At 36.6% G+C, this 22,691-nt stretch overlaps 1 protein-coding gene and 1 pseudogene across 1 annotated transcript in view; both read right to left on the bottom strand.

Moving 5' to 3' along the window:
- Positions 1–175: 175 nt before the first annotated feature.
- Positions 176–2,866, bottom strand: LOC110464899 (annotated as a pseudogene).
- A 7,655-nt stretch (positions 2,867–10,521) lies between these two features.
- The window catches only part of LOC110464901 (myosin-IIIb-like), a 45,623-nt gene continuing 33,453 nt past the window's right edge, over positions 10,522–22,691 (bottom strand). Inside the window, exons 26-30 of the mRNA XM_021520364.1 lie at positions 19,947–20,145; positions 19,279–19,376; positions 17,836–17,983; positions 15,459–15,554; positions 10,522–13,746 (exon numbers count right to left, since the gene is read on the bottom strand). Coding sequence (XP_021376039.1) covers positions 13,598–13,746; positions 15,459–15,554; positions 17,836–17,983; positions 19,279–19,376; positions 19,947–20,145 — 690 coding nt within the window. The 3' untranslated portion in view covers positions 10,522–13,597. The remainder of the gene's footprint in view (positions 13,747–15,458; positions 15,555–17,835; positions 17,984–19,278; positions 19,377–19,946; positions 20,146–22,691) is intronic.

Here is a 22,691-nt window from a genome sequence, read left to right as displayed (position 1 = left end):
CTACATGTACTTGTTACACAAGATTCACGATTCAAGAAGCTTTATTTAACGTCGCATATACATGTAACATAATAACATTAGAACTGTAGTGCTATACTTGCGACAAAACATATATAAAATTTAACAAGGATCACAGTACTTATGAATAAATATAAAAACAGGACAACACTTCAAATTAGATATGCTAAAATTATACAGTAGATCATATGATATCACACTTGAATGTCACACAAGTGTTGCAAAAGATAAGTTAAGACAATATACTAGTGTAATGTACATATATGCTAATGTAGCAAAGTGTAAAAATTTACAGGATATACACTAATATAGTGTGAATTAAAAAGAGACAATGAAGTCATAAATAGAAACAGAGCTAAAATGGTGAAAATGTAAAAAAGTATTGATCTTTTAAATAATGGAGCTCAAATCTAAAACACATATCTTGATTGAATGTGCTAAAACTAAATTGTATAAATAGTCATTAACTGTGAAATTAAAGCTTGTTTACTGGTCTTTTTCAATTACAGTATTCCATGATTAACATCCCACCCTAAAAAATCTTCGTCGTTCTTTATGTGTTTACCTGTTGGATGTTATTTGATAATGTTATCAGAAATTGTTTAAAATCAAAGAAATGTACCCTTTGTCTCTTTCTGACGATTTCGGTATCAGGGATTATTAGATCAAAGATATTTACCCTTTGTCTCTTTCTCCAGATCTCTGTGACAGTGTACAGGACCGGGTTGACAGCGGCGTTGATTGGCAGTACAAACACCATCACCCAAGCATATATGCCAGGAGGAATTTCGACTCCAAAATTTGTCGCCACACCTTCAAAATACCACTTGTTTATTGAACATGTTTATTGTAAAGATAGACACAGTTAATACCGAAAGTTTACCGAAAACATGGCAGTACTACTTTCTGATTATTGCAAAGAAGAAAAATGAGAAAATATAGGAAAGATTACTGAAAACGCGATCGGACAGACCCGCTTACAGATTGTTGTTAAGATCGGGTTAGGAAGTAAACATGATCGAACCGAACCGATATCTTATTGTTGCAAAGATCGAGTTGGAAAGTAAACATGATCGAACACTACCGCTATCTGATTGTTGTAAAAATCGAGTTGGAAAATAAACATGATCGAACCGAACCGATATCTGATTGTTGCAAAGATCGAGCTGGAAAGTAAACATGATCGAACCGAACCGATATCTGCCTGTTGCAAAGATCGAGTTGGAAAGTAAACATGGTCGAACCGAACCGCAATCTGACTGTTGCAAAGATCGAGTTGGAAAGTAAACATGATCTCACAAAACCGCTATCTGATTGCTGTAAATGAACAGAACCGCTATCTGGTTGGCGTAAGGATAGAGACGGTTAGTAAAGGAAGTTTACATTTTGTTGTAACTAAAGAGATAATTAAATACCGAACTTTCATTAAATTTATTGTCATGGAGAAATGATGATACAAATTTTGTAGATAATTCCCTATCCGTGACAGAAACCGTTATCTTAATTTTGTAAAATATATTCAGGGATTTTTTTATAATCCAAATATTTTGATTAGATTATCGTTATTCTACTGTTTCGGTAACTAGATAAACACTAAGTAATTTCGTATGTGTTGTTAATCACATCACGTACCCATCACTCCGATAGGAAACCAGCAGAAGACGTCTGTTACCACTATAAAGAAGAGCTAGTGTCTTCGCTAAATTAATATCTCGTTGGCGAGTCTGATGATGTAATTTTGCCACCTCTTCATTTTATGCTGATGAAAATGCAGATCTGACAAACGACTATTACCAAAAAAAACGAAACTGTCGAGGCCAACGAACACCGCGAAGGAATACTCCGCTCCTGGCTGCTCGACAGTTCTATTGTGATAGAAACTAACCAAAAGAACCATGAGACAATGGAAGCCTGTTTCGCCGAAATGTTCCTCTGGTAATAACAAGCCATTGGAAACACTATGACAACTAGTCTATCTATTGTCAAGAGCAGTATCAAAAACGTAGACATCTCACTTGATATACTGGAAAAGAATCCAGCCGTGGTGCATAAAATACTTCTTCTCCAGTTCTGTTCATTCCATGCATACACACCATTGTAATATGCATCAACAACGCCTATCATCACCAAATAGATACCCATGAGTAAATCTGATAATCCAAGGTTGATAATAAAAGGAGAATAAGTCTGTGTTATGTTACCTCTATCAATCAATACTCGGTAGAAGATAACCGCAAAATTTCCTATTAAAGCACAAACTCCAATTATCCATAGAAATGCACGAAGTATACTCGAAACTATTAAAGCGTAACAAGAAGATATCGCATCATCGTCTGACCTGCATGTTACCCGTTTAAGCCAGCAATCAACTAAGCCAATCGAAGTAGTAAAACATGTAACGTCGGTAACAGATTTTGGTTTAGCACAGCACATGATGGGAGCATCAGTCAATAAAAGTCTTAGGTTATCCAGTCCTTCAAACATATTTTCAAGAACTTTCAGTTTGTTTCCTATGATATTCAATATTGAAAGTTTACTATTATTTAGAAATGTTCCCACAGGTAAGATGGTAAATAAGTTGTTCTTTAAGTTAAGGATTTTCATAGAGGAAGGTAACGGAGGAAGACCAGATAGCTGATTGTCGTGTAAACACATTATCTTGGAGTAAATTTATCTTATTGTTCGATAGATCCAGCGCAGTAAGTGCAGACAATCAACTGAAAACAATATCAGGAAGAACCTTTATTTGATTGTTCGAAAGGTCAAGGAGATCAAGTATAGACAGTCCGCTGAACACAGCGGGAAGAACCGCTATTTTATTGTTTGAAAGATCGAGGGTTTTAAGTACAAAAAGTCCATCGAAGACGTTAGCAGAAAGAATCTGTATTGGATTGAAGACAGTTTACTGAAGATATCATTCGGAAGAACTTTTATTTTATTGTTGAAAAGAATGAGGACATCAAGTACAGACAGTCCACTGAACCCATTACGGGGAAGAACTTCTATATAATTGTTTGAAAGATCAAGGAAATAAAGAATAGAAAGTCCTCAGGAAGGATCGCTATTTGATTGTCGGATAGATACAGATGTTTCAAAACAGATAGTCTACTGAACACGTTATCGGTAAGTACCGCTACTTGACTGTTTGCAAGATTGAGGATGTTGCGTACAGGCAGTCCGCCGAAAACAGTAGGAGAATATATATAGTGTTATCGGATAAATCTAGAAACTTGAGGTTATATAATCCAGTGATGAAATGATCAGCCACGGTAGATACCTCTGTTATCACTAGGTAGGATAATTGTGGAAAACGTAGGTAACGTGAATCGTCCTCTTTGGTAACAATTGAGATGTTTACGAAAGAAAAACCTTCAGAAGTCACTACTGCAGTTAACTATTAAACCAATACACATACAAAATGGTTGACAAAGTTTGGCACACGAAGACTCATCGTCAATAGAGCGGGGGCACTGATCGGAATGTTGTGATCCTCCTCAGATGGGCAGTGTTTGGCCCCAGTACAGTTCTGTAATTCTAAAACATAAGCAAACAACTTTATTGAAAGTGCTGCTGAGGTGGTATAATACTAAGACGGCGTAGTAATCTAGTCAAATTACAGGAAACGTTTTTGTTATACATGATATTTAATATATTTATGAAATTTTGTTTCAGCATTATTCTTTGTATTCCTACACATTTTTTTGAAAATATTATCGAAAGAACAATCCTGTAAATCAGCACCTATCAGAACCTATCCTGTGCTCGGCAGTGTATTTCAAATCTGTAGCTAACATGTTGTCAGAAAGTTTCTGGACATTTGAACCGCTCATTGGGAACATGACTCCTTTCTAAAGAAGTAAAAGAACCAAACTAGACCGGATATTCTTAATAAGCAGTACATATTGTAAATCCTTACATGAAGTCAAAACACATATAAAAGAAGAACACAATGATTTACGTAAAATGAGATTTGAGCTAACCACACATTGACCGAGTCAAACATATCAAACCGGAAAATCCCATACATGTTAAGAACTATCACCTATCGATTTCCCGATGGGATGTGAAAAGGTATGGGGTCATCTGCCAGACCATCTGTTGTTTTTTTCGAATACTCCGGTTTTCTCCTACATATAGACCCTCAGCGCGTAAATATACGGACTTACAGAGGAAAGTAATATAAATGTATACGTGTTTCACAATCTTTTTGTGTGATTTTTTGCGCTAAAAGAGATATACACATGCAGCTTCAGAGAATAAAATTTAATGGAAGTACGGCATAATGTCAACAGTTTCTAATATCATCGAGGAATTTGTTAATATTTACAATAAAAACAAACGTTGTTTTGAGGTTAAAATATTCTTAGAGTCTAACCTCGTGGACATCCCTTTTCAGACGGCGTAACAGCTGCCCTCCCATCACGTGCACGTGAACTCCAACTGTCCGTTTAACAGCTCAAGGTGAGCTGCAGGTGACGTCGTTCCTAGACTCTTTCCCTGATCACTTGTTTTCCCCCCGTGTCATTTTTCAGCAATGTACCATATTGAGAAGATAATTCCAGTGAACACAAGCAATAGTGACAAAAGCTTAAACACATCCATGGTGACCAAACGAATTGGGGATAATTTGCGATTTACCACGATGCAACGAATATATAGGATATATATAAGATATGAGCAATATCAAAAAAAAGTTCCATGATCAGTGTCTACGTGTTGAAAAGCATGACAGTTTATCCTTATAATATATTAACATATCTAAAAGCAACCTTCAAACTAAAACACAGGAGACAGACATTTTAGTATGAATGCATCTCCGTTTTGGTGACGGTACTGTGATGGTCTGGGGTGGTATTTGTGGTGGTATCCGTACAAAACTTGTATTTCCTGGGAACTGGCATGTTGTGTTATCTAGTGCTCCCGTTTTGACAACATCATGGTGCGTGTGCTACTTTATTAAGATAACGCGCCAGTCCATACCAATGGTGTCAGCAGAATGGTCTGCAACTAAACAATGTTCAGGTGTTGGGTTGGACATCTAAATCACCCAACATGTCGCCAATAGAGCACATTTGGATACTCTTCCTTTCTTTTAAGGAAAATCAAAATCAGCCGGCGTGGACCGATGAATTGGTCAACATATCCCCGCATCATATTATCAGTCAAGCTCAATTCGACGCATTGCCACCCGGTTTACAGCGCAAACGGTGGTCATGCTCGGTAATAAACCTGTGACTTACGAACCCAGAATTACCCTGCGTTAACATCTAATGAAATCAATTCAGTGAAAAAGTCAATGAATAAAGTTGTTAAGTTGAAGACGACTGCAACAAAAATGATAAGATATTTCAGCTTACAGTGGCGGATCCAGAGACCTATCTGGGTTTTTTTCCAAATTTCCTGGGTGGGTTTCCATGTGGGGAAAAATTGAGGAAAATGGTGAAAATACATGATTTTTAAAGAAAATTCTCAGGGTGGGGGGTTTTCCTGCAGCCCCAAAAACCCCTCTGGATCCGCTACTAGCTTGTACAGATACAGATACAGATACAGAAGCTTTATTTTACGTCGAATATTATAAACATACAACATAAGCTACGAAGAGCTTGTATTTCGACAAACACATGTAAAGAACAAAATACATAACAAGAAAACTTTCATAAAAAATATTTACATATTGAAACGTTAAACAGTAAAAATATGAAGCATGCAAAGCATGTACAGCACATTTGCAGGAAAAAAATAAACATATGACAAGAGCATCAAAATTGTAAACTACAAAGCTGACAAAAGCACAGAGCCATATGTAAAGCTGTACGTTATATTTTAAACAATACACTTCAGCCAGCACAGGACACATACAAAGTAGGAAAAATAGGTAGCCAAAAACGCTAACCAACACATAAAGTGCATCCGCACTCGGGCCCGTCCCACCTACGGATCAGTCTGCCGAACTCGGAGTAGTTCTCCACTTTACGCAATTCGTTCGGCAGGCTGTTCCATATGCGGACGCCCTCATAGCGGAAGGACCTCTTTCCATACCTGGTGGTGTTGACCCTTGGAAGCTGTGTTGTATTCAGCTTGAACTAGTGTTTACCTCTCTTTTTTGCTGAATATTTAGAGTTTACTGTTAATCACTTAATTATGTGTGTGTTTTGTCTCGGTGGACGTTGCATTTTTTAAAAAACTTTTAATGTTTATTTCTCGTGCAATCTTTAAGTTGTTAACCACTTGACCTTTAAAGCTGACCAATGTCATTTATTCGAATACATTTGAATGAAAAGAAATCATTCAAACATGTGAACACGTTTAATCTGTGTGACTTTAAAAGACGATTAATGTTATTAAATTTACCCCAGAAAACTGCATCACAAATGTCATGACCCCATACCTCTTGGTTTGTCGGAACACATCCGACCCATGCAGTATTGAAAGTTAGTCAATGTCATTTATTTTAACGGACTTGACAGCCCTCTGTCCCACCATGTTAATTATCAGCCAAATAAATTGTATCAAGTCCATAAGCCACATAGTTATTCAGAAGAAATCATTTTAATCTTCAAAATATTTGACATCTGTCGCTTTGAATGCGGGTATAGGCCATTCATTTGAACTTGAAAGACCTTCATCCTATCACTATAAGCACAATTCATCATGGCTCTATGCTTCTTGGTCATTTGACAAAAAAAAATAAAAAAAAAATGTGCCAAGATCTTTCATTATAACAAACTTGATAGCTCTCCACTTCAGCACGCGTAAGAAAACATCATGACCCCGGGCGTCCTTTTATTTAGAAAATATTGTGAAATGAAAACAAGAGTTCCACAGCCCTTATCTGTCACAGGAGTTTCTTCTGTTGGTATTTGTTTTCGTTGAGATGTGAAACCTGATACGAAGCCTTATATTTTAATGAATCATTGTAATGATAGATATATATATAGTAACACGTAACCATGATCCTCATACAACTTCGTTTTTTTCAAAATTCAAAATGGCGGCTATGCTCTCTTTTAAAGTTATATAGTACGTGCAGTGGCTGCCATTTTGAAATATTTAAAGAGAGTTCCATTTCGAAGCTACAGTATCCTCCCTTCTCTAAAGATGACACAATTGCAACAAAACAGAGTTTTTCTGACTTCGAGTTATGTCTTCTTTAACGATATTCATCTCTGATTTTGATGCTTTGTAGATAGCAACACTGGTTCAGGACAGGATAGGCAGTAGATAGGTCCACAGTTTGAACCCTGTAGTGACATAATAATAATATACAGTAAAACCTTGCTAATAGTCCCTGCAGGTAGGGTGTAATTGTAAGAGGAGATGTTCTATCCCCTTGCCGAGACATACCCGAGTCTGTAAAAATGGTATTTTCTATTCCTGCTTAACGCTAAGCAATTTATAGGGGTGGGGCGACTGGTTTGCCCGTTGTCAGTATAATGTGACCGGGTGGGGTGTCGTGCTGGGTGTCTTCGGCAGTATGTTTCAGTGAGGTAGCACGATAAAGCCCGCATCAGTTCTGCGCTATCACAAGGAGACAAACATGAACATATCAAAGCCTCCTAAAACACACACGCATATGCATCTTGCACATAAGGGAGGCCGTCTTCAAATGATTTAAGTTGTTGATAGGACGTTAAACAAAACCAAACCAAACCAAACCAATTCAAACCAAACCAACCTTGTTATACTGCCACCATTTGTCCAGAGAAAATTTGGCATTATTAAGGGGTTTGGCGATAAATTGAGTGAAATGATAAAGGAATTCTCGAGGAAAACAAGAAAAAGGATTTTGAAATATGTTGGCAGTAAATGAGGTGGCCATTCTATTGAGGTTTTACTGTGCTCAATGTTATGGTACTCTCTCCTAGATATGTAGGGAGATTTTTTACAGATATTATGCCTAGTCATATAGGACTTGTGTTAATCAGACACCATCTATATATGTGTTACAAGTTTTACTTAAAACACTACCCTTAGATATGTTATTACACTTAATAAAGCTAGAAAGAAAGACAAAATATCAATAATGGTTAGTTTTATTCATTCTCTTGAACACAAATGGATGAACAAGTAACAAACACAGAACCTAAAATGCAATTATAAAATTTCCATGAAAAACTCAATAACATGCAAAGGTTTGAGCTTCAACTTTAAAAGTACATTCATAAATCAGCAAAATACAAATTATTTAAAATATATATCTTATTTGTGATCGAGTTTTATAGAAAAAACACAAGAATTCATTAACACTTGCCTAATCTGATACCATTTTAGACATAACTTGTAGGTGATATTGAACACATTAGAACTATAAGCACAATAATGTGTCAATTTCATACTAAGATTACGTAATTTTGTTAGATTAGACAAGACGTTGGAATACTCAGGTGTCGGAAAAACAGGTTTGACTGTATACTGACTTGATGTATTTGATAATATAACTTCACATGACATATATAATATAGAAATTCACATATTTGGTATTGCTGACATAGTTCGGAGAAATTCTGGAAATGATAGTATGCATCATGACAATTGTAATATTTCTAAAGTTCACTACAGAAAAATTACATACATGTATACCATAAAACTGCTGAATCATTATAAATGTGCCTTTCAATGTGCTTGCACAAATAGGACCCTTTCATCCCTATGCAACTCAAGTAGACTCTACCATGCATTGATATGGATGAGTCCATTATGGTCAACAGTGGTGAAAGGGTTAAGAACCAAAGTTTTAGTAATTATAAACAATAGGTTAGATTGTTCCATTCCCAATGCATATCACAAAAATATATCACAATTCATCATAAGAAAATGTGTAAATGACATAAAAGTAGTAACATTTTAACAAGTTTGGAGTATAATTCTTTATCATAATTATAGATTAAAAAAGTTCTGATTATTTTCTTTAAAAGATTAACAAAACAATAAAGTTAAAACTGAGCTGTTAGCATTCTCCCAAAGTTTGAAATAGTTAAAATGGAATGTCAAGTTGTAACAATATAAAATGAAAAGAATCTGTGAATCTCAATTTGTTATAATGGACCCGGGGGTTTATAACCCATAACAGATGAAATGAGTACAAAATGGAAGCACTGGTGTGGAAATTGATCAGACCACAAATGAAAAAGTTTATCGATTAAAAAATGTTAATAAAACAGTTAATAAAACAGATTGAAATCAAACTATTAAAATGGACGTAAATATACATACATAATAAACAGAAAATACTTTCATAATGAGATCTATAATGTCTTCAGTACTGTATTACAAAAATTTAATCACCGGATTACCATTTCTTATCTTTATTTGCGCAAGACATTTGTTATATATTATCAAGGATTTTTTCCGATCCTTTCAAAAGCATTAACTTTTTCCATGCATTTTTTTTTTCAACTAGACATAATGTGTTTGGGATATGTTTACACTGTAAATGGTCTACAACCTGAACAATGATAACAAGACTGCACTAGAAATGTGTGATTCCATAAAAGTCACAGACAGTTCAATTCTGTATTTGCAACATCATCAGCAATGGTTATTTATTTACAAGACTTCTGAATCTGTACAATCACAGGAGCATATCAATGAGAATTTATAATATCTGTACAATTAAAATACAGAAAGGTTAATTAAAGTGTGAAATTCAATTTAAAAATATTATCTAAAATCTGTATAAACTACATCAGTCCACACATAAAATTATTCTTAATGGCAAAGAATTCGAAACAAGCTACCAATACAGTCGACGAGATCCGTAAATCCAGCCACGTTGTTCTACTATCCAGTTAGTGTTTTAGGGGATATATATGTAAATGGTTCCAGTAAGGTATTGCTCATAATCAAGATGCTTCAGTCGAGAATAAAGATGACTGGTTTATCTACTCAGAAAAACACACACTTTATTTTAAGTACTGGGACAGACGTAGCTAGATTTATCTACTGGAACTAAGGTGGCTATAGATTATCAATTTGGACAAATGTGACTGTATTATTTACCATGACCAAAACAGGCCAGATCATCTATTTGGAACAAGGCCTCAAGATAGCTGATTTTTCTACTGGGAACAAAGGTGGCTGAATTTTCTATTGGCAACAAAGGGGGCTGAATTTTCTACGGTGAACAAAAGGGGGCTGAATTTTCTACTGGGAACAAAAGGGGGCTGAATTTTCTACTGGGAACAAAAGTGGCTGAATTTCTACTGGGAACAACAGTAGCTGTATTTTCTATTGGGAACAAAGGTAGCTGGACCATCTCCTGGAAACAAAAGTGGCTGCTTCATCAAAGATCTTCTGTACTTAAAACATCTGCTCCACTACTTTAAAACCATATCTATAACACAGAATCCTCCCTAGTCGTGTTTAGAATGTTAATTGGTTTACATTATACATCAGGATATAATCTCATAAGCTTCAAAAATAATGTTAAATTTCAACAAGAGGCCCAATGGGCCTGCATTGCTCACCTGGTATTAATCTCACACTTGTAATCTTTAAAGTGGACTAAAATACAGCTACTGGCTTCGGGCCAGGTGAGCTAATAAATGATAATTTCATAAATGTTAAATCTGAAAATATAATCGTCCTGAAAATTTGATGGAATGTTACATTAAAGTTAACATACCTATATCTAGCTGGTTCAATATTATTGTCTTCTTACTTGACCTAAAGATATCCAGTCAAGAATGATGCCTATCATATCTATCTAAATTGACATATTAAATTTTCAGGATTCAAAAAAGATTTCTAATGAGTATCTTTCTGAAATATTAAATCAACATATGAGAATTTAATAACTTTGGCAAACAACTGTCACAAGTTATAGAATTCCTTTCTACCATTACCCATGAAACATTTGCTTTTATTGATTGACTAAACTGTAACAGAAACATTTCCTATTGGCAAGCTTCTATTTCGCCAATTTACATTGTAAATGTGACGTCATGTAGTAGTTGATGCTTTATTGTGACGTCATGGTTGAAAGTCATGAGGTCACAAGTTCTTATAGCCAATGGTATTGGTTGCTATGCATCCTATTTGAAGGTCATGAGGTCAAAAGACAAGGTCACAAGTTATCTCATAACTAATTAAACTGCTTACTACATGTTACACACACATGTGTTCATTGTAAAAATAATCAATGTTTAAGATCAGTAACATATGGCCTGAGCATGATCAAACACACTCATTAGTAATGGTAGAATAACAAAAACACTTTCCTAATAGCGATCTTTTTTCTCATTTTTATATTAACAACAGGTCAGAAATACTTCGGCAAGAATTCTCGTTTCAGCACCATGTTATGAGGTATGCGCGATACAAAATATAAAAGATGAAGAACTGAAAACACTTTGATGAGATATGCTTGTCTATCATTTCATCCCTTATATAGATTTATCTCTGTCTATAAAAACAACAAGGAAAAACTCCAGTGTCAAGAAAGCCATAATTAAAACTGAAATAAATAAAACTTAGGCAAAATATGGACAAAGGTCAATTTACATGGCAAACCTTGAAAATTTACAAGGAGAATTAAAGACCAGTTGTTCCATCAGAGTAGGCCGAAAAATAAAATTATAAGTTTGTTTGGCTTTGACTGACCAACTGGAGCTTTATGTACAAACCAGAAAAGTTCAAATCTTAATTCTACACTGTTATTGCTTATTATTGATACATGTAAATGTTGTGAAAAATTATTGCAAAATCGCGATTCAATCTTGGCACACTTCTAATGGTGTCAACTGGGGTAAACATCAACACAAAAGATCTTAAAACTCCAACTGGGGTAAACATCAGCACAAAAGATCTTAAAAGCAATTTTCTAATTACATGTACTACGTTTACCTTATCTCTGGGTATCCATGTCATGACTGCAAAGTATGTGTAACTCATAATACTTTACTTACATTGATATATACAAGAAAACCGCATGTTAAAATTACCTCGTATCAAGTATTACGTTTTTTTGGCGATGTAAAACTGACACTTAAAACAACTTATCACATCAATTGCATGCTTGTCTCTGATTAAAATGAATAAATAACCCGATCCGTTTTAATGCTGTCCCTTTTGAAGGTCAAAGATCATCACGTTTAACATCGAAAGTCATGGTCATCACAAAATTCAGTTCAATAATAATGACAAATACAATATATTTTTTTATGTAAAGGAAAGTAAACTTTGGATCAACGATTGTCTGGTCGAAGTTTGTCGTGAAGGTCACCATTGAAGGTCATAATGGTCATAATGGTCATAACATCCTCAGGGTGTGACAGAGAAATCTCCTACCTGAGGATACATGATTTTTGGAAGTCCAACCAAAGGCTCTGCCAAGGGTAAGACAATCGAATAATCACCCAGAGGGATTTCTCAGTTACGCTCTCTAGAAAGGGGATGATATTTTTCTCCATCTTTCCAATGCTATGTTTGAAAAAAAAAAAAAACTTTTCAGCATTGATTTTGTAATTTGTTTTTTATCCTGATTTGAACATGACCTCTCCTGTTTATAGTGACGTCATCTCTGATTGTTTCCACAATGTCATGGCATTGTTTATCTTCACGTTCTATCTGTTGTCATAGCGGGTGCGAATGGTGGGAGAAATGAAAGTTACAATTGGAGATTAGTATCTTCTGTATAAGTCATCCATGTTTTAGACCACTTTTCTAGGTTTGTAAAGGGCGTCAGCAGTGAATGAAAGTGGTCATAACGGATGTCTTGATTATTTAACTCTGTGATATAGTACTTCCATGTGTTTGATCTGTAAGAATATATAAATGTAAGATGATCTCCCGATCCCCAGACTTTCAGAGTTTGAAGTAAGATCAGTGGATGCACTTCAGAAACTACAAAAAAGGCACCACAATTTCCGCATCGAGCCATCAGAAATTGGAATGTTTCTAATTTCATGTCATCATGTCAATGTTCTCCCACTGTGATAGAAAGTTCTTACTTGCCCTGGACAGTTCCGTCATACATGTGTGGGAAGGAAAAAGTGACTTGTGCATGTACGAAATATAAGTATAACTGCCACGGGGTAAAGGATGGAACTGATAAGTAGTGGCAATTTTAAATCTGGTGCCAAGTACCTACATGTACACACCATTAGTTCTAGTACATATTCAAGGGACTTTGCTGGAGTGTTATAAAGAGAGTTAACTTCCAAGGCTAATGTATAGCCAGGTGTCAGTCAGTAAAATGGTCAGTTTGACCACTGGTCATTCTTATAGATCACAACTTGATTCCATAGTGTACCACACATACCAGGGGTCAGTAATGGTCAGTTTGACCACTGGTCACTCCTATAGATCACAACTTGATTCCATATTATACCACACATAGCCAGGGGTCAGTAATGGTCAGTTTGACCACTGGTCACTCTTATAGATCACAACTTGATTCCATATTATACCACACATAGCCAGGGGTCAGTAATGGTCAGTTTGACCACTGGTCACTCATATAGATCACAACATGATTCCATATTATACCACACATAGCTAGAGGTCAGTAATGGTCAGTTTCACCGCTAGTAACTCCCGACATATCACCAAACACTTTGCTGTATCACAAAATTTGAGGTCAGTAACGGTCCATTTTGGCCTTAATCTCTTCCTCTCCATCTTTCCCTTGCTCCTCCTTTATAGCACTTTTAATTTTTGCCCAGTTTTTCCGGGCTGGTGATTTCCCGGGATACATGGAGCTGCTGGTGCTAAATGTTCCCCTCGCACCTGTCAACAGTAAAGGAGTGTAATGTGACATTCATTGTTGTTCTTGTTAAGATTTGGTGATTTTGGTTTCATAAACAATGTCTTTTCTTTAACTTAATTCTAATTACAGGTTCCACTATCTAAATTATATATCACTCCACTTACTATTGTAATGTATGCTAGTTTTTACCCGTATTTGTACCAAATGTGTGTTACCTGTATAGTTACGTGTAAAGGATTGCGTCTTATTATGTGGGTTCATTCATGCGTATATATACCGCTGGCCGTGGGCCGGTCTCCCTCTCTCGGGGAGCAGACCAGCGACCAGCAAGTCATATTCAGGAGAGCGAGACAATAGAGCTAAACACTCGGTGACGTGAGGAAAACCACTGGACCAGAACGGCAGAGGGTTGACGTCGGCGGGTGGGCACGGGTTGTCGCCAGGTCACCGCAGGGGTGTTTGGGAACGCCAGAGCCTCTGGTTGGATCCTCCTCATGGCACCGAGTAAAAGTCACTATTATGACGTTAACGCGGCACAGAATGTATTGGGTACCCACATAATAGGTCGCACTATTCCTAAACGTTCTTGTCAATATTGCCTATGCTAATAAATGTTGTAAACGATCAGTTTAGTGTTGCGTATATATTTTGTCACGCTACAGACTCCAAGGATAGAAAACGTACGTCACTTTACGCTAGAACCTGGAAGGACAACAGTGGAGGACTAAGGACGTGAACCGTTACACTATCATAGCCCTTAGTGTCACATTTTGCTTTATACCAATTTCTGTTCCTGGTGATGTTGCCTGCTTTAACTCATCGACCCCTGGAGACACATTTGAGCTCTTCCGATTCAAAGGTTGGAATGGTTCATCATAAAATTTCAGGGGTGAATGAGTTAAAGTGAACTATATTTTACATATACTTCATTTGGACAGTCAACCAAAATAAAAGTTGTATGATGATGATGATGATGATGATGATAATCTTGTGATGTTGAGTGAAGATGGTGAATATTATGCTGAACCATGAGTAATTTGTAGTTGTCGTGTGTGTGTGTGGGTGTGTGGGTGTGTGTGTGTGTGTGAGAGTGCATGTGTATGTAAATGTCATGTTAAATGTATTGTAATTGTGGAGAAAAAAAACTTGAAAAAAAAATAAAAAAAATAAAAATAAAAAAGTGCCCATGCCACTGGAGGATTGGCAGCATAATTATGTGTTTCTTATCCTGTATTGGCAGATCTAGAGGATCACAAATTCTAAATAAATTTATAAAATGAATTTTTAATTTGTTTCACTGAAAGAGTACAAATTTAATATGTTGCCAACAACAATTTACCCTTTGAAATAAAACGGAATCATATCATATATGTTGCGTAACTCGCCATGTGTCATCGAGGATTTAAACAAGGTCTTACTAAAAAATACAAGTAACCCAAATTATCTCACAATGTTATATTTTTGAAATGATAGCAGGTAATTACATGAATTCTAAATGATTTATACATTTTAAAGCTATTTAACTTGTATTTCTAAAAAAAAAATTCAAGTTGGTAAGTATGGATTACATTTAGACAGGTTATATATCACAACCAGTAGGTGTTACCGTGTTACCGTGTCACCTTCATTAGATAAATATAGCATACGTACACCTTTCTCTGATTAAAATTGTTAAATATTATATAATGCAGGCTTATAATAACTTTGAAGTTAAATGCAGAAGTTCCTTTACCTTGGCGTGTTGACCTTCGTGGCCCACCAAACATAGATTCTGGCTCCTCATACTCGTCCTGTAGTCCTGACAGGTTGATCTGTTTCTCCTTACCAACTGTTAAACATTACAAAGACAAGTTATTATAAAATAACAGTAGATATCTTTTTATTGAATATACAGTGTACAACAAGGAGAGTTTTATGATTAAGAAACTTCATAAAAAAAACACAAAAAAAACCCCCTATTTCCGTAATAATGACCAAGAATGTGATTTTGTCTCACTACAGCAGAGACTAATAGAATATCTCGCCCCCTTGTGAGTGAGATAGGGGAATCTCAACCCGAGGGAGGAGATTTATTCAGTCGCCAAACACTTGGCACAGCCTCGTGTTTGGCAGCTTAAGAATCATTCCCCGAGGGTTGAGATTCCCCTATCTCACCCCCAAGGGGGTGATTGATTCTTTTTCTCTTACCATGTTCTCCTATTATGTATCATATACATATTGTAATGTTAACGTTACAGGTTAAATTCAGGGTTGACGTGACGTTGATGGATTGTTGACGTGACGTAATTGTATTGTTTAAGTGACGTCATACTATTGTTATGAATATGGGAATCCCCCCGTCTCAACCTTAGGGTGAGACAAGGAAATCTCACACCGGTAAAAGTGCGGATACACCTGTCCAGGGGAAGAGAAACTGGATATCTCACACCACCCAGGGGTGAGACAAGAAAATCTCACACCGGTAAAAGTGCGGATACACCTGTCCAGGGGAAGAGAAACTGGATATCTCACACCACCCAGGGGTGAGACAAGAAAATCTCACACCGGTAAAAGTGCGGATACACCTGTCCAGTGTAAGAGAAACTGGATATTTCACACCACCCAGGGGTGAGACAAGTAAATCTCACACCGATAAAAGTGCGGATACACCTGTCTAGGGTAAGAGAAACTGGATATCTCACACCACCCAGGGGGGAGACAAGGAAATCTCACACCGGTAAAAGTGCGGATACACCTGTCCAGGGGAAGAGAAACTGGATATCTCACACCACCCAGGGGTGAGACAAGAAAATCTCACACCGGTAAAAGTGCGGATACACCTGTCCAGGGGAAGAGAAACTGGATATCTCACACCACCCAGGGGGGAGACAAGGAAATCTCACACCGGTAAAAGTGCGGATACACCTGTCCAGGGGAAGAGAAACTGGATATCTCACACCACCCAGGGGTGAGACAAGGAAATCTCACACCGGTAAAAGTGCGGATACACCTGTCCAGGGTAAGAGAATCAACCATCCAGGCTGAATCATACACAGAAGGACAGTAACCAAGGGGACAAACACTCATTGAAGTTTCCTGAACCTAACAAAATGGTTTCCCATAATCCATTGACCGACAACGCTAGATGCGAAAGCATATAAAAATATAAGATCTGCTGACTAATAAAATGAGAGGCAGCAACACACTTCGTCACCACCACTCGTCTAGAGCTTCTGAAGAGATAGAGGTCATCGACCTAACAGCAGACAGATTCAGGTAGATATGCTCTGTTGCAATCCAGAGGGTCTGTCTCATCTAAAATGTCAGCTGAACCAGCTAGCAAAACAAAGGGAAATCAAGGCAAGGAAGCCACTTCAAGCTGAATCTATGCAGGCTCTCTTAAAACAAGAATTTCAAGTCGCGAAATGTTCAACTGCCTGGCAAAGAGGAGGTTGTAGCGAAACTGACATTTTGACACACCTAGCCTTTTGGAGTGAGTAGCACTGAGGACAGAATGAGGGGACATATTACCTGAAGGGCAGTAAAGCTATATTAGGTCCAGTGACGCCTGACAAGAGGGAGACTAAGCCCAATGGTTCCATCGACGGAATGCACTGGAGCCAAAATCAAGCCTTTGGAAACAGGCTGGTCCCATTGGTTGGAATTGACCAATGATTTTAATCTTTTGACTAAGCGTAATGTTTCTCATATGCCCCGCAAAGGTGTTTTACATCTTGGTGTCATTGCACTGCATCATGCCTTAATCAATTATGCCTTAACATATATAGATTACCATGATTCTGAGTTAAAAATTTAACTTTTTACAACAGCATGCAAAACAACTTCTATAAAATCATAGTAGGCCTAGATGGTAGCATGCAGTGCATAGGTCTTAGAGTGGGAGGAAACTGGAGTTTACGGGGGATAAAAAACCTGTGGTTTGGCAGATGACCCAATACCTTTCATATCCCATCAGAGAATCGAACCCTGGTCGTCTTGTTGAAAGGCGAGTGCGCTATCCACTGCGCCACACAACCAACCTTTCCGAAGAGTGATTCTGAGTTCCACTGAGCTACGTAGTATATGTAATATATGACTATGACCAGACTGCTAATCAATTGATGGCTTACCGAAGTTTTGTTCGTCCCAGCTGTATGACATGTTTCCTTTTATTTTTTCCCCTTTCTGCCTCAGATCCAATCTGGTTTTCCTCAGAGGGGCATCTATCCCCATCACGCCCTGTCGTAAATTCCGTTTCGACCAGTCTCTTGTCTTGTGCTGAAAAATTATCCGCAAAATGTCATATATAACAGCTCCCATTCCAGGCTCACAGTTCTGTGGTAAAGTCATAGGATCATGATGTTAAGGTTTTCACAAGAACGAAAATTAACAACGGTAAGGTCTATGGGGAACTACCATTGGCATCACAAGCTCCACTTAGATTTTCAAAATGAAATAAAATATAAGGTGTAGATATGGAAAACTTAAAATCAGAAATAATCAGTTTGTAAAGTCATTTGATCATAATGTTAAGGTTTTCACAAGAACGAAAATTAACAACGGTAAGGTCTATGGGGAACTACCATTGTCATCACCAGCTCCACTTAGATTTTCAAAATGAAATAAATTATAAGGTGTAGATATGGAAAACTTAAAATCAGATATAATCAGTTTGTAAAGTCATTTGATAGCAAATGTGACATCATTGTCAGTATTCATTTACAAATTTGCTCCTAGTATTTTCATCAAACAGTAATTATAAAATACTAACATCACTGAGGGGAACACATTAAATCCATGACATGACAGAAGAGATTTTATTAATGATTTAATAAGAAAAACAAAAAGTGAATTTTCTTAAATTATCCATGATCCTAAAGAATGTTATATGGGGAGATTTTTAAGCAATCTTATGGCAAAATACAGTATTAGGCAGAAGATTAAAGTTGACTTTGGATTAATCCTTTAACATAAATTATCTGGCATAGAAAATTTCAAATGTGATTATTACTAAGTATATCACATAATTACAACATGCTACCTACTACCCAACTGTACAATGGTACAAAGCCACTGTATGTTTAACTTTCACATAATCACAACATGCTACCTACCACCTAGCTGTACAATGGTACAGAACCACTGTAGGTTTAACTTTCACATAATTCCAACATGCTACCTACCCCCCAGCTGTACAATGGTACGAAGCCACTGTATGTTTAACTTTAACATAATTACAACATGCTATCTACCACCCAGCTATAAAATGGTACAGAACCACTGTAGGTTTAACTTTCACATAATTCCAACATGCTACCTACCCCCCAGCTGTACAATGGTACGAAGCCACTGTATGTTTAACTTTCACATAATTACAACATGCTACCTACTACCCAGCTGTACAATGGTACAAAGTCACTGTATGTTTAACTTTCACATAATTACAACATGCTACCTACCACCCAGCTATAAAATGGTACAGAACCACTGTATGTTTAACTTTCACATAATTACAACATGCTACCTACCACCCAGCTGTACAATGGTACAGAGCCACTGAATGTTTAACTTACTCTGATCTCTGCCTCTTTCCTTCTTTTCTCCTCCTCAACTTTATCCTCTTTCTGAAGCACTGTCATCTCAGCCAGCATCTGCTGAACCTGGTTCTTTACTGTAAGTGACAAAAAGTGATTTTGTCATGAGATTTTTTTAATTTTTTTTCAGAGAACTGCAAAAACAAACCAAAATTATATGAGAATTGTTTGGGAAGCCATTTTGTTTCTGTCAGTGTGATGTTTGATATTCCACTACACACACAAATCACAACCTTGACAATGGTTGTGACTTAATCGCTAAAATAAGAATTATTCTTTTCATAGACCTTGCAAACACAACAATTTAACAACCAATAAATAACAGTTAGCCTTATCATTCATTGATTGTTAAAAGATTAAATCATTCACCCCTGAAATTTCATAATGAACTATTCCAACCTTTGATTTTGAAGAGTTAAAATGTGTCTTCAGGGTTGAATGAGTTCAACTTTTCTTTTTACAACAGAAAAAATGCTAAAACTTACTTCCCCATAGTAAAGGTAAAACTGATATTTACTGATTCCAATTTTAGCCAATCAGAGTGTAGGTGTGCATTCAATTAATTCAAATCAGTGGAAATGATTGAAAATGGTGTTTCAAGCAAAATTTTTCAAAAATTTCAGATATGATTTATAAGATAAACTGACCACTTGGATCCTTCAGCCGTCCTAGGGCGGTGACGTTGATGACCAGTAACCAACAAGGCGTAGCAGTGAGTTCTCTCTCGTCCTTTACAAAACTGATACCCACAATGCTTTGGTGCTGCAGAAGGCTTATGTGTTCGTCATAGCAACCCTGTTTCAGCTTAATAGCCATCTGACTCCGGAGTTCATCCATGTCAAAAATCTTCAAATACATTACATCCAATCTCATGATATAATTCTGAAACTTTTGCAGTTTCAAAAGAGTTCAAACTTTGGGCTGCATTATTTCAGAACAATGAAATTGCATTTGTTTGCATTTTAACTATACTGTAAGTAAGATACAGATATGGATGGGCTTATTACCAGGCATGGTATTATTGCTGGATAAAACTGTGCATGTAATGATAACACTCAAGCATATCTCAGTTAATGCCAATAAATACATCCTAAAGGCCATATCCGACATCCATGGGACAGACAATATTAGTCAGTTTAACCTGTATAATCTGACACCATATGAGACAACCACTATAAGTCAGTTTAATCTGTCTAATCTGACACCATTTGAGACAGACAATATCAGTCAGTTTAACCTGTCTAATCTGACACCATTTGAGACAGACAATATCAGTCAGTATAACCTGTCTTATCTGACACCATTTGAGACAGACAATATCAGTCAGTTTAACCTGTCTAATCTGACACCATTTGAGACAGACAATATCAGTCAGTTTAACTTGTCTAATCTGACACCATTTGAGACAGACAATAATAGTCAGTTAAACCTGTCTAATCTGACACCATTTGAGACAGACAATACAAGTCAGTTTAACCTGTCTAATCTGACATCATTCGAGACAGACAATATCAGTCTAATAAGACAGTATGTCAGTATACACGGGTCACATTAGAAATGACAATACAGTTACTGTTGTAAATGTTGGATAAGACAGGATGTCAGTATACACGGGTCACATTAGAAATGACAATACAGTTACTGTTGTAAATGTTGGATAAGACAGGATGTCAGTATACACGGGTCACATTAGAAATGACAATACAGTTACTGTTGTAAATGTTGGATAAGACAGGATGTCAGTATACACGGGTCACATTAGAAATGACAATACAGTTACTGTTGTAAATGTTGGATAAGACAGGATGTCAGTATACACGGGTCACATTAGAAATGACAATACAGTTACTGTTGTAAATGTTGGATAAGACAGGATGTCAGTATACACGGGTCACATTAGAAATGACAATACAGTTACTGTTGTAAATGTTGGATAAGACAGGATGTCAGTATACACGGGTCACATTAGAAATGACAATACAGTTACTGTTGTAAATGTTGGATAAGACAGGATGTCAGTATACACGGGTCACATTAGAAATGACAATACAGTTACTGTTGTAAATGTTGGATAAGACAGGATGTCAGTATACACGGGTCACATTAGAAATGACAATACAGTTACTGTTGTAAATGTTGGATAAGACAGGATGTCAGTATACACGGGTCACATTAGAAATGACAATACAGTTACTGTTGTAAATGTTGGATAAGACAGGATGTCAGTATACACGGGTCACATTAGAAATGACAATACAGTTACTGTTGTAAATGTTGGATAAGACAGGATGTCAGTATACACGGGTCACATTAGAAATGACAATACAGTTACTGTTGTAAATGTTGGATAAGACAGGATGTCAGTATACACGGGTCACATTAGAAATGACAATACAGTTACTGTTGTAAATGTTGGATAAGACAGGATGTCAGTATACACGGGTCACATTAGAAATGACAATACAGTTACTGTTGTAAATGTTGGATAAGACAGGATGTCAGTATACACGGGTCACATTAGAAATGACAATACAGTTACTGTTGTAAATGTTGGATAAGACAGGATGTCAGTATACACGGGTCACATTAGAAATGACAATACAGTTACTGTTGTAAATGTTGGATAAGACAGGATGTCAGTATACACGGGTCACATTAGAAATGACAATACAGTTACTGTTGTAAATGTTGGATAAGACAGGATGTCAGTATACACGGGTCACATTAGAAATGACAATACAGTTACTGTTGTAAATGTTGGATAAGACAGGATGTCAGTATACACGGGTCACATTAGAAATGACAATACAGTTACTGTTGTAAATGTTGGATAAGACAGGATGTCAGTATACACGGGTCACATTAGAAATGACAATACAGTTACTGTTGTAAATGTTGGATAAGACAGGATGTCAGTATACACGGGTCACATTAGAAATGACAATACAGTTACTGTTGTAAATGTTGGATAAGACAGGATGTCAGTATACACGGGTCACATTAGAAATGACAATACAGTTACTGTTGTAAATGTTGGATAAGACAGGATGTCAGTATACACGGGTCACATTAGAAATGACAATACAGTTACTGTTGTAAATGTTGGATAAGACAGGATGTCAGTATACACAGGTCACATTAGAAATGACAATACAGTTACTGTTGTAAATGTTGGATAAGACAGGATGTCAGTATACACGGGTCACATTAGAAATGACAATACAGTTACTGTTGTAAATGTTGGATAAGACAGGATGTCAGTATACACGGGTCACATTAGAAATGACAATACAGTTACTGTTGTAAATGTTGGATAAGACAGGATGTCAGTATACACGGGTCACATTAGAAATGACAATACAGTTACTGTTGTAAATGTTGGATAAGACAGG

The sequence above is a fragment of the Mizuhopecten yessoensis genome, unplaced genomic scaffold (genome assembly GCF_002113885.1).
Source record: "Mizuhopecten yessoensis strain PY_sf001 unplaced genomic scaffold, ASM211388v2 scaffold11041, whole genome shotgun sequence".
NCBI classification, from domain to species: domain Eukaryota; kingdom Metazoa; phylum Mollusca; class Bivalvia; order Pectinida; family Pectinidae; genus Mizuhopecten; species Mizuhopecten yessoensis.
Note: the sequence above shows the minus strand (reverse complement) of the source record. Positions and strands in the feature narration are given on the sequence as shown.